The sequence below is a fragment of the Myripristis murdjan genome, chromosome 13, assembly GCF_902150065.1.
Source record: "Myripristis murdjan chromosome 13, fMyrMur1.1, whole genome shotgun sequence".
Classification (NCBI taxonomy): Eukaryota; Metazoa; Chordata; class Actinopteri; order Holocentriformes; family Holocentridae; genus Myripristis; species Myripristis murdjan.
The window spans coordinates 19,796,726-19,811,919 of NC_043992.1; the positions used below are offsets into that span (position 1 = coordinate 19,796,726).

At 42.1% G+C, this 15,194-nt stretch overlaps 1 protein-coding gene across 1 annotated transcript; it reads left to right on the plus strand.

Annotated features, from left to right (window-relative positions):
* The first annotated feature begins 33 nt into the window (after positions 1-33).
* On the plus strand, positions 34-14,935 carry igsf5b (immunoglobulin superfamily, member 5b). The gene is made up of 10 exons (XM_030067450.1): positions 34-117; positions 1,234-1,326; positions 3,662-3,979; positions 7,892-8,019; positions 9,213-9,378; positions 10,002-10,133; positions 11,974-11,998; positions 12,744-12,832; positions 13,601-13,665; positions 14,831-14,935. The coding sequence occupies exons 2-10, from the start codon at positions 1,278-1,280 to the stop codon at positions 14,933-14,935; spliced, it is 1,077 nt and encodes a 358-aa protein (XP_029923310.1). The 5' UTR covers positions 34-117; positions 1,234-1,277.
* The last annotated feature ends 259 nt before the right edge of the window (positions 14,936-15,194 follow it).

The following is a 15,194-nucleotide window of genomic DNA, read 5'->3' on the forward strand; positions in this document are numbered from 1 at the left end:
GGTTTTGGGTGATACGGTTTGGTAGCAAACATGAGGATGTAGAAGCATTGCCAACACTGTTCCAGATATCCACCGTCTGTGATAGCTGCCACTGGTACACAGAGAAACCACACTGAGGTGAGTCGGATAAACACAGAGGATTATTGGTATTTTATCAAACACTAAACTTGCACTGTTACTATCTGCTGCAGGTACATCTGGTGTGTGTGCAGGAATGTGAAATGTTAGTGGCAGAGGCACAGTGTCTGGCAATCTTACCCTAACCTGAATGAAATACAAGTGAAATTGTGATACTAATACTTGAGTCTCTCTTCCATGGGCTCCCTGTATGCAACTGTCAACAACCACAGAAACCAGTTTCTATAAGCAGATGTTAGTACCTCTTTACAGTAAGCCTACACTTGCAAAGACTTTATGATCAGTTTATAATTAGGTTGTTAATTAGGTTGTAAACACTATAAATCCTTAATAAACATTTACAGACCAGTCGTAACAGTTTTCATACATTGGTGCAGGCTCTCTATATGGCAAGCTCAAGTTACTGCTGCATTGCATCCATTCTGTTAAATCTCAGATGGTTATTGCTTGTTGCTTTGCTTACTTTATCTCATCCCTTTATCAGTCAATCATCCTTGGTATCTGCATTGATGTATGAAAACTGTGGTATAACTTGTTTATAATTGTGTATTAATGATTTATGAAGCTTTTACAACCTAATTAATAACCTAATTATAAACCATTCATAAACCCTTGATATGGGTAATCTTATTGTGAAGTGGTACCCAGATGTAATATCCAAGTCTTGTCCAAGTCTGACAAATTTACTTATATCTAATTTGTCGCATTGCTGATGCACAAAACTCTAAAGTATATTGTTGCTTGTGCCATAGAAGTGTTGTTAAGTGTGTTGGTGAGACTGAGATGCACATTTCTTTTAAGGATGTTTGAAACAGCCCCAGTAGTGTGTATGTTGAGGAATTAAGCACAGGATTAAGAAAATGAGAATTATTTAAATTCAGTGATTAACATTACAGCTATTGTGAATGTTTCGTTGAAAGGGTCTGCACCCAGAGGAATTCATATTACCAGGCGGATTTAAAAGATCAGACTGGAGAGATTTTCAAATACCTTCAAAACAGAATAACGGCAGGCCTGGGCACAATGTTCTCCAGTGCGAACCAACACACAATTTTGTATCTACTGAATCATCTACCTCTTTTCACTCAATTTAAGGTCCATTCAGCTTTGGACAATGGAATGACTGTTGCCTGAAAACCATGGATGGCTTTGTCCTCTTGGGACTGGTGCTCTCATACATGACTCAAGGTGAGATTTGAGCTCAACAAAAACAGAGGAGGTTGCTTGATTTGAGGGAATTCAGAGAAGCCGGTGATGTGCTTGTATTAGCCGGCATATCCTGGCATGGTGTGCTTAATAGCAGCACCCTTGATATTAAACCCATTGCTGGTCTAATTAGTGGGCCTAATGATCTATCTGCACTGCATAATTAATTTTCTTCAAAATGGCTGCCTTTCTAGTTAGCAGTGAGATGTAGCCAGTGGTCAGGGGACTTCAGAGTCACTGGTTCACATTCCCAGAAGGAGCACGCACAAATTATGTTCATTAGTCCGCTATTCTTTTATTGCAATGAAAAGAAAGAGCTCTATAGGCTGGCCTAGATATTTCTCAGACCTAATTTTCTAAACGGATGCATAATTTATGACTCGCACTGGCTGTAGAAGCTAACACAGTTAACTCACCACAAACAAGTTATACATCACCCTGAGTGCTGTGGCACAAACCTGCTATTCAAGATCTCAGGGTTTCCACCTTCTCCGTTAATATTCATCCCTCGTCTTCTCCATTTGTCAGAGATGGGAAGCCACAAAGCGATGCTGAAATTTAATTGAGGAAGTATGGATATTCTTGGCTCTGTGTATGTGTCTGGGTGTTTTTGCTCATGTGTCTTGGTAATGTTTATACAATAGATGAAGAGAATAATTTGGCATGCAGAGGATTCAATGGGGGACCTCTCCATCTCTTTTAGTCGTAATCAGGTGTACAGCCTTGTGGGTTTATCACGTTTTACAGGCCACTTTAGCTGTTAAAATGTTCAGCAGCTGTGGCCTCCTGCTTGCAGCTACAGACTAATTTACACTGTCCTTTTTGTCAGTTATTTCTCCCTAAATCCTATTTGCCCTCGTTTCTGCTACCCGGACAATTTGCCAATCTCCATCTGGCCTGCTTGAAAACACATTTAGTGATCCTCTCCTTCTTTCTGTTTCTTTCTTCATCTTTGGTCTTTTTCTTTGCCTGTTTACTTCTTCTTCCTCTCTCTCTTTCTCAGCCATCACTCTAATTCTTTGTCACTTTCCTTTAATCTCTTTGTTTCACTCTCTATGGCTTGCATGTTCTAGTGGTGATGTACTTGTAAGGAAGTGACACACCTGGGGCCTTATTTTTGCCTCTGTCATGGCAGAATCTTGATTTGTCCATTGACTGATGACAAAGAAGTGTTAGCCCCAATTCGGTCATGCGAGTGCCTCTTCCGAAACGTTGACTCAGTTTGGTCAGTGCTTTGAGGAAGTTAAGGCCAGTCTTGACAACATTTTGCCTGCTTGCCACAGTCACTGACTTTACGCAGTGATGCAAACACATGACCTGTAGTTGCCCATTCTTTGGACAAATTAAATTAACACATCCACTGCACTTGGCCACTGTCAACGGGAACTAGAAACTGGTAAATTTATCTCATTCCAGTGGCAATTTTTCATGCTTGCTAGAAGTTAAACTGCTTACATGGGCTGACATTGCAAAGAGACTAAGAGAGTAGAAGATTCCCTCACATTCCTCTACGATTGAAGTTGCTTGTGTTTTGCCAGTTGCTTAAAGGAATACTCCAAGGTTTTGAGCAACATACCCTTTTTCCAACTTACATTCCACCATCGACATAGTTGATGATGGTAACCACTGAATATGTGTATCTTTCTGTCTATTGCAGTGATCTGCACATTGCTGAAGGTCTAGGAAGATCTGGCACAAATTAATTTCTTCTAAGATATATCTCTTCTTTAAAAAAATCCAAAACATGTATTTCAAAGACGCATGCTACATTGTTTAAATAAGGTTGCTTCAGAGTTGCTGTAAGGTTTATTTTTTCACTGTGATGGAACCCAGAGGAACCATTGGAAGTGAATTACTGGACGTCCTGAGGTGAAAATGGTATTAAACATTTTGTCTCAGTCTGGATAAATTGGTAAAAAGGTATTTTGCCCAAAACGTTGGAGTACTCCTTTAAACATTAATTTAATTTCCTTATGAGCGAGGTTGTGTCCTCAACATTAGACTGTTTGATTTACAAATTGCATATTGAATACTGGACTTCTTCATTCTAAATGAGTTTGAGGATGTAACTTTACTGTAGTTTTGCCTCGCTAAAGATTAGTAAGTTGCATTAGTTACTAAGCTGAAGTTGTTATCCGATAAAGTGATTTTCTTTTCCCTTTTTTTCTATTTTCATTTGCCAAGATGGTCATTGCTGAGGAGCATGTGCTAGCGCAAAGTTGGTTTTCACCACTTTTAATTAAAATAGAGTTTTAGACTCAGTGCTGAATTAAATGACTTGTTAAGATAAGCGGTGGTTTATGTCTTGGATCTTCAGCACTTGCAGCCCAGATGGAGTTGCTGCCTGAAACGCTGACTGTTGTGCGGGGGGAAGAGGCCCGCTTCACCTGCAGTACTTCTCACCCGCGGTGGACGGTGATGGTGTGGCTGCTGAACGGTTCCTCGGTGCTGACCATCTCCAGGGAGCATGGCATGCTGCCCTCCATCAACCCCAACGTGACCGCTGAGGATCACTCCACCCCACAGACAACCAGATGGGTGCTTGTCCTTAGGAGGACAGAGAGGCACCAGCAGGGACCAGTGACCTGTGACCTCCAGAACATCCAGAGAAAAACAGCAAGCCTGTTTATGCAAGGTCTGTATGTTTTTATGTGTGTGTGAGACAGAGGGAAAGAAAGACAGAGAGACAAGAGAAAGAGAGGGAGAGAGAGGAAGAGAGGTGGAATGGATGCAATGTGTGTGCATCTACATATGAAGCTGTGTTCATGTTTGTATGAGTGTGTGTGACAACGAGACACTATTTCTACTGTAAGAGGATTTCAAAGGCTTTTTGTGAAGCCAGGTTCTCTCAAGGATACTCACTTTCTTGCAAACACAAGTATGCACACCCACTCACACACACACACACACACACACACAAGCATGCACTCACTGCAAGGGAAACAAAGCAGATGGCAAGTCTTTTGAAAACAACTGCAGCGTGAAAGTGCAGAGGCACACTGAATTTAACCTTGACTAGGCAAACAGCACCAGGTAAAACGGGAGTTAAATGAAGGGAATAAAAAAAAAAAAAGTTGTGAGGCGGCCTTGATTCTGCTCAGCCATTGGCGGATGTCTCTACTCATACAAACTAAACAAGCGGCATAAAAACTTTTCTCGCACAGTTTCACATCTTAATTACTGGCCTTTGTTTTAATTTGTTTGGAGTGGGTTTCGCGAATGCTGCACAAATTTTCAGGTTTCTGTAAAAGCAGGAGAACTAGTACATGGACGATCGATCATGGTGTATATCAAAGGTGGGAATTAATTTGGGCCTGTCTGGTGGGAGTACAGTTGCCCAGACATGTTTGATGGCCCCAGTGACATTGTTAATGGCAGTGTGATGGTGTGGGGGATGGGAATTGATTGGCTCCCAGATATATACCAGGTGGAAGGTGCTAGATGTAATGCCAGTCAGGACAGGCAGCAGCACAGGATTTACAGGCTGCTGCCATGTTTCATCTCCTCTCTTCTCCCCCTTTCCTTCTAATGGCTATAGTCTGTGTCGCTTCCCCGATGTCTTTTGGTACACTTTTCTCATTTATTGCACATTGCGCAGCTGTTGTGCCAAAGGCGAGTTTGGGTGCCACCTTTGCTAGAGAGTTGAGAGTCAGGACACGTTAAGCACATCGCTCTCTGCAGTTCTGATGGAGCAGTTATCTCGAGCCCGAAAGCAATGCATTTCACACTGCAGGACTGGGAATTCCCAAATAGTAATTATGAACAAAAAACACTGCAGGTCTGAAGAAAGATGCCAACAATCATTGTACTCATAATGGCCAAGAGAGAAAGCCACATTTACTCTTATAAAAATTTCCATACAAATTTCTTGGTAAATTACTTTGAAAGTTTACGACTTTATAAATTATAATATATTATAGATTACTTTAAAAAAATTTGGAGTCAAACACATAGGCATGGCTAATAGATATGGGTGTAAGGACTCATTCTTTGTATTGATGCACTAATTTTAAATTTTGACGATTCAACTGAATTCATCTAAAAGAAAGTAAAACCATGAATCACTCTTAACTGATATGAATTGCTTTCAATCAAATATTCACAGCTCTTAAACTAAAAAGACTTAATGTTGTGGTGATCCAACAGAATATTATGAATTACACCTTTTTTGTTTTTGGATTCTCATAGGATAAAAAAAAAAAAAAGTTAAAGTGATAATGTTGTCTGATCTTTTCACATTTCAGAGGAAAAGAATTATTACACTCATTTATGAATGGATATATAGCTTCAAAGAATAAAAGTACTGAATGAATGACTAGAATCACGGTTCACAAACTCAAATCGAACTGAATCCTTCTAAAAAGAAAAATTGTTCTTGAATCAAATCACCTGCTATTGAATGGAACTGAATCTCTGTTCAGCCAAATTCATACCCTTAGTTATAAAGAAATAAATGGCACATGTCTCAGTGTTGAGGGGGGTCAACCATGGCAATACTGACCACTCAATGCTACTGACACAGCACAGTTTAGGGAAAGCTTGGCTCCAAAATGAGATTACAACTCAAGAAATGCATAAAGATTTCTGCTCAAACACAAGCCGCTTGGATCAGTGCCTCCCTTGACCTTATTGTTTAGCTAATTTGCCTCTAGGTATCGCCAAACTGAGAGCTCAGCTAAAAAAAAAAAATTATATATATAAATGAATGAACGAATGAATAAATAAATAAATCTATGTGGAAAATGTCCTCTCCGCAAGAAACGAGAGGAAACAAAAGCAATGACCCGTTGCCTCCAATATATTACACAGAGGAGCCTCAATTGCTGCCACGGCCACAAATCCCTATTGACATATGCACCCGTTAACGGTAGTGTATGGTGGATCAGGCGCTCCAGTCTGGATGCAGAGAGGATCACTATGGCCTGACACAGCCTTTGAATTAATTGTGCATCTTGGCATGCGCGGTTAACAGTCAGCAACTCTGCCTGTGATTTGTGTACTGCAGCCTCAGATATACAGTTGGAGGAGGGACACAAATCTAGACCGGGGGGATGGAATGGGGGGTGGCTCTATATGCTGTCATCTGCACTCCTTCACACTTTAATTGTCCAATATGAATGTGATGTAAATATGACCGCACACTCTCGCTTGCTCTCACCGCTTTCTGTCTCTCTCTTTCTTCTTCTCTCAGTCACAGAGGCACACACACACACACACGCATTCACACACACACAAACTTTTCACTTGAACAAATCAATATGGCTGCATGGGCTGTTGAGTATGAACAGGATTTGCAGTGAGGGCTGGAGCTGCGGAGAAGGAGGCCACTTTGACATAAATCAGAGCAGAGGGAACATGCCTGTGGTGATTGGGTTGTAGAGAGGGACTGTGCGACTCATTGGAATAAATTCACACACACACACACACACACACACACACACACACACACACACACACACACGCACACGCACACCATCCATGCTGCAGACAGACACGTACAACACTGCTCATCGAAGCAGAAGGTAGACCATACTTCTTCCAGATTAAATGCTGCCCTCAAAGCGGCAATTTCCCCTCCAAGGGTCCCTGTTGAAAAATCATTGGAATCAGAGGGGGCGCCACGTGCCCCAGCACACACTGCCTGCCGCAGCAGTCCAAAGACATCTGACTTTCTCTACAGTGATTAACGAACCTTAAGAAACCTTATTTCAGGGATCACTTAGACTGCAGCTTTGGGAAGGAGTGCTGATGTTGTTCCTGTCTCTATTCAGATGTATCATTCAGCCATGATCATCCAGAGTCCTCCATCAGTCAGTATAAATGAGGATGTTGGTTCCTCTCCAATCTTTGTTCGCTGGCATTGAAGCTCTCTTGGAGTGGCTGGAATGCTCTCTCAGTGCCAGGGCTTTTAGAGCAGGGCGATACGTTAATCAAAGCTTTACCAGTGTATATGACATCAAATCAGGCATCAAATAAAAGCCCCCTGGGGAATAGCGACAGCCAATAATGTGTACAGAACAGCTGAAGCTTTGAACCTAAATCAACACAGACATGTCATTCACTTAGACAAAGCGCCAAAGCGTCTGTAATTATCTCTCTGTCTATAGCAATTGTCTGCTGCATCCACTGCCTTTCATTCTGCCAGACAATAGCCTTCACATATGAGATATCACTCAGGGCCCTAAGTGGCGTATTTGGCTGGCGGGGAAGGAGAGGGAGGGGGAACGAAAAAGGCATTCGTCAGCCAACTGAGACTTTGAGATACGCGATCAATCACTCTGAAAGACTGATATCCATCTTTCGTAAGTGAACAGGCAAACTGAAGAGGTGGTGTTCAATTTTTGGGTACTGGCACATGCATGCAAAGTGCATGAACTTCAATGCAGGCTTCATGGAACAGTCTTCATGGAATTTATAGATGCCTAGTCACTTGTGTCAGTATTCATAAATGATATACTGATGATATACTGTGTTCACTGTCACATGCAGATGCATAAACGAGAAGGTAGTCAAAATTGGTGAACGTAATTTCTGATTCTGATTCCAGAGAAAGGCAGCGTAAAAGTTTTTGGAGGCGACAGGGTCGCGCTGAAGGGACAGCGGGTCCTGTTTGAATGTCAAGCAGCAGGATGGCACCCACAACCCAGCATGGGATGGCTGGTAAATGGCAAAGAGGTAAATCAATGAAAACACTCGTGGTCATCACTATTTTAATAATTTAGCTGAAAGTTTAATTCCTTGATCGCTAACAATATATCAGGCAATAGTAGAAAACGCAGGGATACCCAGTGCCCAAATATCAATTTTAAGGAATACTCCATGGGCAACATTTTTCTGACTAACCCAGACTGAAACAAGAAGTTTGATACCATTTTCACCTCTGTATGTCCGGTGGTTCGTGTTACGGTGAGGTTTTGGCTGGACCCAATTGCAGACACAGACACCAAGTAGGATGAAAAATGAAGGATTTATTGTAGTTAAAGACCTGGTAAGACGGAGGAGGCAGAGCATGGAATCCCAGAGGGAGATGGAGATTGTTGTCTGAGCTGAGGGGCAGGTTGTCCAGAAAGAGAGTTATGTTGGCATGCAGCCAGGCTGGAGTGGTGTGGGCAGGCAGGGGGACACAGAAGGCCAGAGGGGTCTTGGGCACAGGGAGACACGGAGTTACAAAGGAGACACAAAGGCAACACAGAGAAAATGTTTGCAGAAAAACTCTAGTAGTAGCAGCCAAGAGAGTCTCTAGCAGCGTAGCAGGCTGAGCAATCTGTTGATGAGGGAGAGGGAGTGCGGCGGTTCATCTACTGTTTGGTTGATGGGTTGATTGAAGGCAGGTGAGCTGGTGAAGCAGGAGTCTGGAGAGAGAGTAAGCCACACCCACACCACACACACACACACACACACACACACACACACACACACACACACACACACAGACAAACAGGGGAGGAGGAAAACAAAAGAGGGACAGGGAAACACAGAGAAACACAAGGCGACTCCGTCAAAGTAAATAAATAAACCTCAAAGCAACTCCGAAGCTGTATCATGTGCATTTGAAATACACATCTTGGAATTTGAAAACCTTCAGAGGGGCGCAGATCACTACGACAGATGTGTGATAGATACATGTGTTCAGCAGTTCCACCATTTAACTTTCATTCCACCATTAAAATGACTCTTTTGAAAAAAAAAAAAATCCATCTGGGTAGGTCAGAAGAAGGATATTTTGCCCAGCATTTTTGTTTTGTTATCCATACACCTTCCCTGACAACACAAATAGAAACATATGTTAATACTAACAGAAATCAAAAATCACCCCTGTTAAACTAATATCATCATAATAATTCTCTGTCCTGGTGAATCCCATGTAGGTGGGTGAGGGTGAATACAACGTCAGTATTGAGGTGTCTGGAGAGAACCTCTTCACTGTGACCAGTAACCTGAGCATACAGGCAGCGGTGAGCTCTCTCGTGGATTGCCAGGCCTCAGTGTCTGCCCTCCCCAAGCCTCTGATGAGCAGAATCCATCTGACCGTGGGTGAGAATATAGTATAATATAATATAGCACAGACGCATAGCACACATATTATAGCCGACACACAGTCAAGCAAATACTGAAGTGTGTATATGGACAAGAGCTGCTGTCCGTCAGCTGTGTACAAAGACTCAAGCCTCCTTCTGTCCTGGTTTGTCTTCAAGTTTAGAAATTGCTGTGTTTCTCTGTCCTCTTTCATCTATTTCTCTTTGTTTGTTTCTCTCTTTTCTCTTCTGGGAGGCCTGTGAATCATCAGTGAGTATACTGTTGAATAGAAAAGCACTGCAGGATTAACACAGAGTTTGCATCATAGCCACTAAAGTGGAGCTGAGGTTGCAGACCTCTCTACGGCCCACTGCTCTGAAATAAAGACTTTTTTCTTTGTATCCTCGAGTGCTATAGCGATGTTGCATTTGTTGTTTAATGTTGCAATCTATTTCAAACAACTGCCCACAGCATATTCCCCGTCTCCATTTGGTTTCCAAGCCCTCTACTGCTCATTCAAACAGAAAATTATTAATGGCGTTCTGTATGCTATGTCTGCAAATCTGTGATTGAATTGCAAAATAACAACATTACCTCAGCATTTCTTTATTAAAACATTTGATGTGACCTTCTCTCCTCAGTTTCAGAGGTGGTGCAGCAGGGAGACGACTACAGCATCCTATTGGCCGTAACGGCCACACTTTCTACACTTTTCCTGCTCCTTCTGATCAGCATTTTCCTCGTCCTGTGCTACAGAGGAAGAATGCAAGCAAGTAAGCACCTTGCTTTACTTTTTATACCACTGGGTGTAAAACAGCGCCTCTCCTAGCCCAATGCAGGAACACAGGAACAATGATTCAAGTATGTATGAATGTAGACTGGAGGATAGGCAGTTGCATGCAGTGAATCAGCACTGCCCCACACTGGCCTTCACCAAAGGCAAGCAACATTATTTTTCTGACAAAGACAGAACAGTGGATGTCAGCAGAAAGGCTTTACTTCTGAGGAGCCTATTTAAACAGCCATAGTGTAAAGGTTAAAAGGGTGTGCTTGTGACTGCAAGGTTGGCAATTTGCATCCCCAGAGCAACAGGGAAAAACTGAGCCGGATGGCGGAGGAGTGACGCTCTCACCTAGGCCACAACTGCCATTGAAGTGCCCTCAAACCAGTGGCCAGCAGTCACAGACTTTTGTATGAATGTGCATAACTGAATGAACATGATTTAGGACACTGCTGAAAAGTAAGATGCATGCTCAGCAACTCTTAAAGGAGCGGAAAAAGTCTGGTCCGATTCCTGCTTGACACGGTGCCAGAGGGGGCATGGCCTGGCAAAGTCTATTGGATGATCATGTCAGTGCATGAGACTTGAGCTAAAAGATATCACAGTTGAGACCGAAAAAGGTGTGATGATAACTAAGGCAGTGCTATTAGGAAACACTGACTTTGCTCTCAGCCCTCCGGGTCTAACATGACTCAGGAAATGTTGCAGACCCATCAATAAGCAGGGCACTAAAGCAAGGTGAGACAGTTTTACTGCACTTCTATTGGAACTTATAACCTAACCCATTACCAGAATATTTGTGAGGTGATCTGACTGCTTGTCACCTCTCCAAGCCATTGGATTGATACCTGGTGCGTTATAGTGGTGCGTTAGCGGCAGCCTGTGAAAAAAGGAATGTGTTTTGGTGTTATAAAGATTCAGGCCAGGAAGGAGGGATGCCGCAGAGAAGTTTCTGGAGTGCCATCTCTAAGGGGATCGTTGTTCTAGCGTAAGGAGGCGAAGGAGGCCTGTTTGTGTGCGATAACAAAAAGTGGCCCTGAGTCACACATTTAGAACTCACTGTAATCTCCGTGACTGATTCTGGACCATTGCAAATCACGGCCATGGTTTGCAGCAGAGGGATTATCATAAAGTAGGTGTGACCTCTCTCCTCCTGCAGCTGATTCTGTACCTATAACGTCTGATACCTCCTTCACCATCATCCTTGATTCAGTCTGACTCTGTAACATCCCTGAGGAAGTCAAACCAACATCATAAGAATGTTTCACATTTTGGAGAATGTGGCATGCTTCCAAGTCTCTAATCTCTTCTTTGGGCAATCCACTTCAGTGGGGAGTAATGTATGCTTTGCAATTATTGGGAAAATAGTGGGGATCAAATATAGTCACCCAGAAAAACTTTGGACAACATGCCAGTGGGAGGTTTAAATATAAAGACAGAGGCAATTCCTCTCCCTGTAAAAGGAACCGTTTATATCTCCCCTGGGGCAAGCACCATCTGCACCATTGTTATTGTTGTGTTTTCACTGTGGTGAGGAAGACCTTTGGCAAAGACAGCCAAGGCGCCGTGTTGCAAAACTCATTAGCAATCAGCTCCAGCTTTCACTGTAAAATTCAAATCTGACTCGAGGCTATGGTATCAGTGCAGGACCCAAAAACTAATAAACGCTGGGACATTTACAGCTTTCATAGCGCTGTAGATGCAGTGAGCAAGCACAGGGATATTATGGTCAATGTCGTGAGAGTATTAAAATTAAATCTGATAGCTCATAGTAGTTCTGTAAAGTTTATGCTGTTTTTTTTTTTTTTTTTTTTTTTTTTTTTGCTTTCCAGGCACAAGCCAACGGGATGCAATAAGGTAAGATTTGGAGGATCTTGCTCTACCTTCGTTTTGTTTTCTAAAACCATTTTTGAATAATAGAAAACCTTGGATTTTCTTCATCACTTACACTAACAAAAGAACTGTAGAGAGCATCTCTGACATCTTAGGAGGATGTGACTGAATCAGCTCAGAGAGGAACTGTCAAATCATTTGCGAAAGCTGCACAAATACACTCCCAGTGTGTTTGCTCAGAGTTGCATTTGCACTTCACACAAGCTAAAGTAAAGACTCAGCATGAATCTCACCTGATAAGTATAACTTATGTCTGAGGATGATTGGGCTTTTATTGTTACTCATTATAAAAGAAAATTGAAGACATGAATTTGAAATGGCGTGCATTAAATAGTCATTACAATTTGTAACAACTTAATTAAGATTTGAGTTGTTAGCTCATTTAAGAAGTAGATATAATATATTTGTCTGCATTTTAATGCCGCTGAAATACATTTTAGAGCTTTTTCATTGAGCACAGAAAAGTGAGAGTAGAGTGGCTTAGCTGGGTCTAATAAAATGCTGTGAAAAACAATGATGATGTTAATTTTTCACCGGGTGTCGAAGCACTTCATGATGAAAACAGTGCAGAAGCTCCTGATGTACTGCAGCTTGTGCAACAAAAGAAAATTGTTTGCTCATAAACAGCATTGCCTTTGACAAGGCAGCTGTGCAGGATCTCAGGTAAAGGTTATCTTTGCTATTGGACTGTTCCTATGGGCTGCCACAGGTTCGACCAATCAGTGAGTGGACGAAGCTCAGTTGCTGAGGCGACAGGGGGGAGAATCAACCTGGGATACTCTGCTGAAGGGCTCACAGGTCAGAGATGATGAATAGTTCACCATAAAAACTGTAAACTTCTACTAAAGCATGTAACACATTTTTTAAACATTTCAGTAACACAGTTGATAGTTGAGTAAAATGTTAAGGTTTAAATCCCATAGTTTTTAGTTTAATCTGACCAATTTGAAATACATATATATATTTTTTTAGATGTTCAGAGTCTACCATTAAATGTGGACCTATAAAGATTTTTACAATTCCATAGCAAAAAATGACTTCAATATATCTGTGGGGGTTTGATGGGTTTGCTGATCAATAGCAATGACTCTATGATTAGTTTGCAAGGCACTGAGATTTCTAAGAACCCTAAGAACTCACTTTTCAACCCTTTGTGATTAGAGTTTCAATATAATCTGCTTCTCTGCCAACTGGCATTTTCTGCTGCTCAGCCATGGAGAATGGTGATATAAGTAAATGATGAAGCAGTGCTGTTACTATTGTTATTATTATTATTGTTGATGTTGTTGTTGTTATTAGCTGTAGTAGTGAACCAGAGACCTGTCAATATTGTTGCAATTCCTTGGTCACTGATAGAGACTGATAAAAGTCATAAATTACTTAATTAAACTATGTAAAGTCCGTTTCAGCATGGGTATTACTCTAGGGCAATATACATGCTGCATGCTGGCGTTATTTTAGCATCTTTCTGTGCTGAACAGAGAGAGAGGTCGGGTTGAAGTTCTGCGGCTGGTTAGAGGGAATGTGAGGTTGGGTCAGGCTAAATTGCTCTTTCTCACTCTGCAGATGTCGGTCACAATGACCTCATCAAGGAAACCCACCGCCAGATGGACTCTGTTAGCATCCATAAGGTAAGAGAGAGGGAGAGAGTGATCCACCAGAGCTGAATAATGCAGTCAGTCAGTCATGCAGGTCTTCACTCTGCGGCTGGAGTTCCTGCCACCTCCTCCCGTGTCGATGAGACCAGGAGGGAGCTGCACTGTTTCGCTGTCCCACTTCTGCTGACCCTCTGTTAGACAGCTTGATGTCAGGCGGTGCAACATGCCCAGTACAGCCTAAAACACAGGCAAAATTGAAATTAACATGCCATGCTTTTTAGTCACATTGGATAAATCCAAGGTTATACAGCACACAATGGCTTCACAAAATGCTGTTACCAGTTATTTTTGGCACTGAGCCCGCTCCCAAGTGGTCTCAACACATTCAACATTGTAGTCTATGGATGTATTATGTAATCTAAACATCTTGGTTAGTCTACAGTTATACTTTTACACATACAGTAGAGATGACTGAGGGAAATCTGATGCACCACACGACCCGTTTGCTGTGTTTAAGTGATATCAGGACACTAACAGGATCCAGGTTCCTCCCAGGAATTCCTTTGAAGTTTGCTATCCTGTCAATACTGATGAACTAATTGTGCCTCAGAGGGTTTGCTATGCCTGACCCATAATTGACTAATTGATTGCTGCATTGATCCTGGCTCACACATCGATATTTAGCTTTGTGTCCTCAAGTCTAATAATAAATGAGGGATGGATATGACAATTACAATCTCCTGGCCAGTTTTATGTGTCCTCTCCTCCCTATTGTGTCTCGTGTGGAGTGGCTTTGTGTTAAGGTCACAAGTGCAGCTCTGCCTCAGTGTCTCTGAAATAATGGGCCCATGTTTTAGGGGCCCAAGGTTTATAATATATCCCGTGACATTTCCGGAGGCAGTTGGAAGACAACGACCGCTGAGGCCTCTGAGACGGTTGTTGTGTTCCGGCTGTTCACAGATATGCCTTAAGACACTCATAAACTTGACAACTTTACTGACGACTGTAATGGGCACCAGTGTTATTGCACTCTTGACCTAGGAACACCATGTTGCCAGGAGAGAATACATTTTTGCCTAGGAGTCTCAATTTATCGCCTTTTGCTGTGGGTTTGCACATCTCCACTGACACACACACATACACAAATAAACCGCCTGGTGTATCACTATTATTAACGAAACTTGATCATGCCCCTCAGGTCCCTGATGTTGTGTCCTCCAGTAACCCGTCTCTACACAGCCCAGCCCAGATGGAGCTGGGAGAGGAGAGCTCCAAGACCTTCAGGAGAGTTACCACAGTTTGAAATGTCTTTTTTTTTTTTTTTAAATCACTTTTTGGTGCAACACAACTGTCTGCTAAATGTTACTGTGATGTGCAGTAGGAACTGGTGGACTTCAATTTACTGATAATGTCTGTAGGGTAAGATGTTTCTTATATCTTTATCTATATGGAAAGCCTCGGGAATACTGCACATCTATTTTGCCCTCTCATTAGCTGAATAACATGTTTTTTTTAAGAGCTTATTCAACTAACACACATTGTATTTTGTATTTTCAATAAAT

Bases quoted from the DNA above. Each gene is read 5' to 3' on its own strand.
- igsf5b (XM_030067450.1), top strand. From the start codon at position 1,278: ATGGATGGCTTTGTCCTCTTGGGACTGGTGCTCTCATACATGACTCAA. The intron at 3,980-7,891 runs GTCTGTATGTTT...TTCTGATTCCAG, and splicing joins AGCAAGCCTGTTTATGCAAG to AGAAAGGCAGCGTAAAAGTT. The intron at 10,134-11,973 runs GTAAGCACCTTG...TTTGCTTTCCAG, and splicing joins CAGAGGAAGAATGCAAGCAA to GCACAAGCCAACGGGATGCA.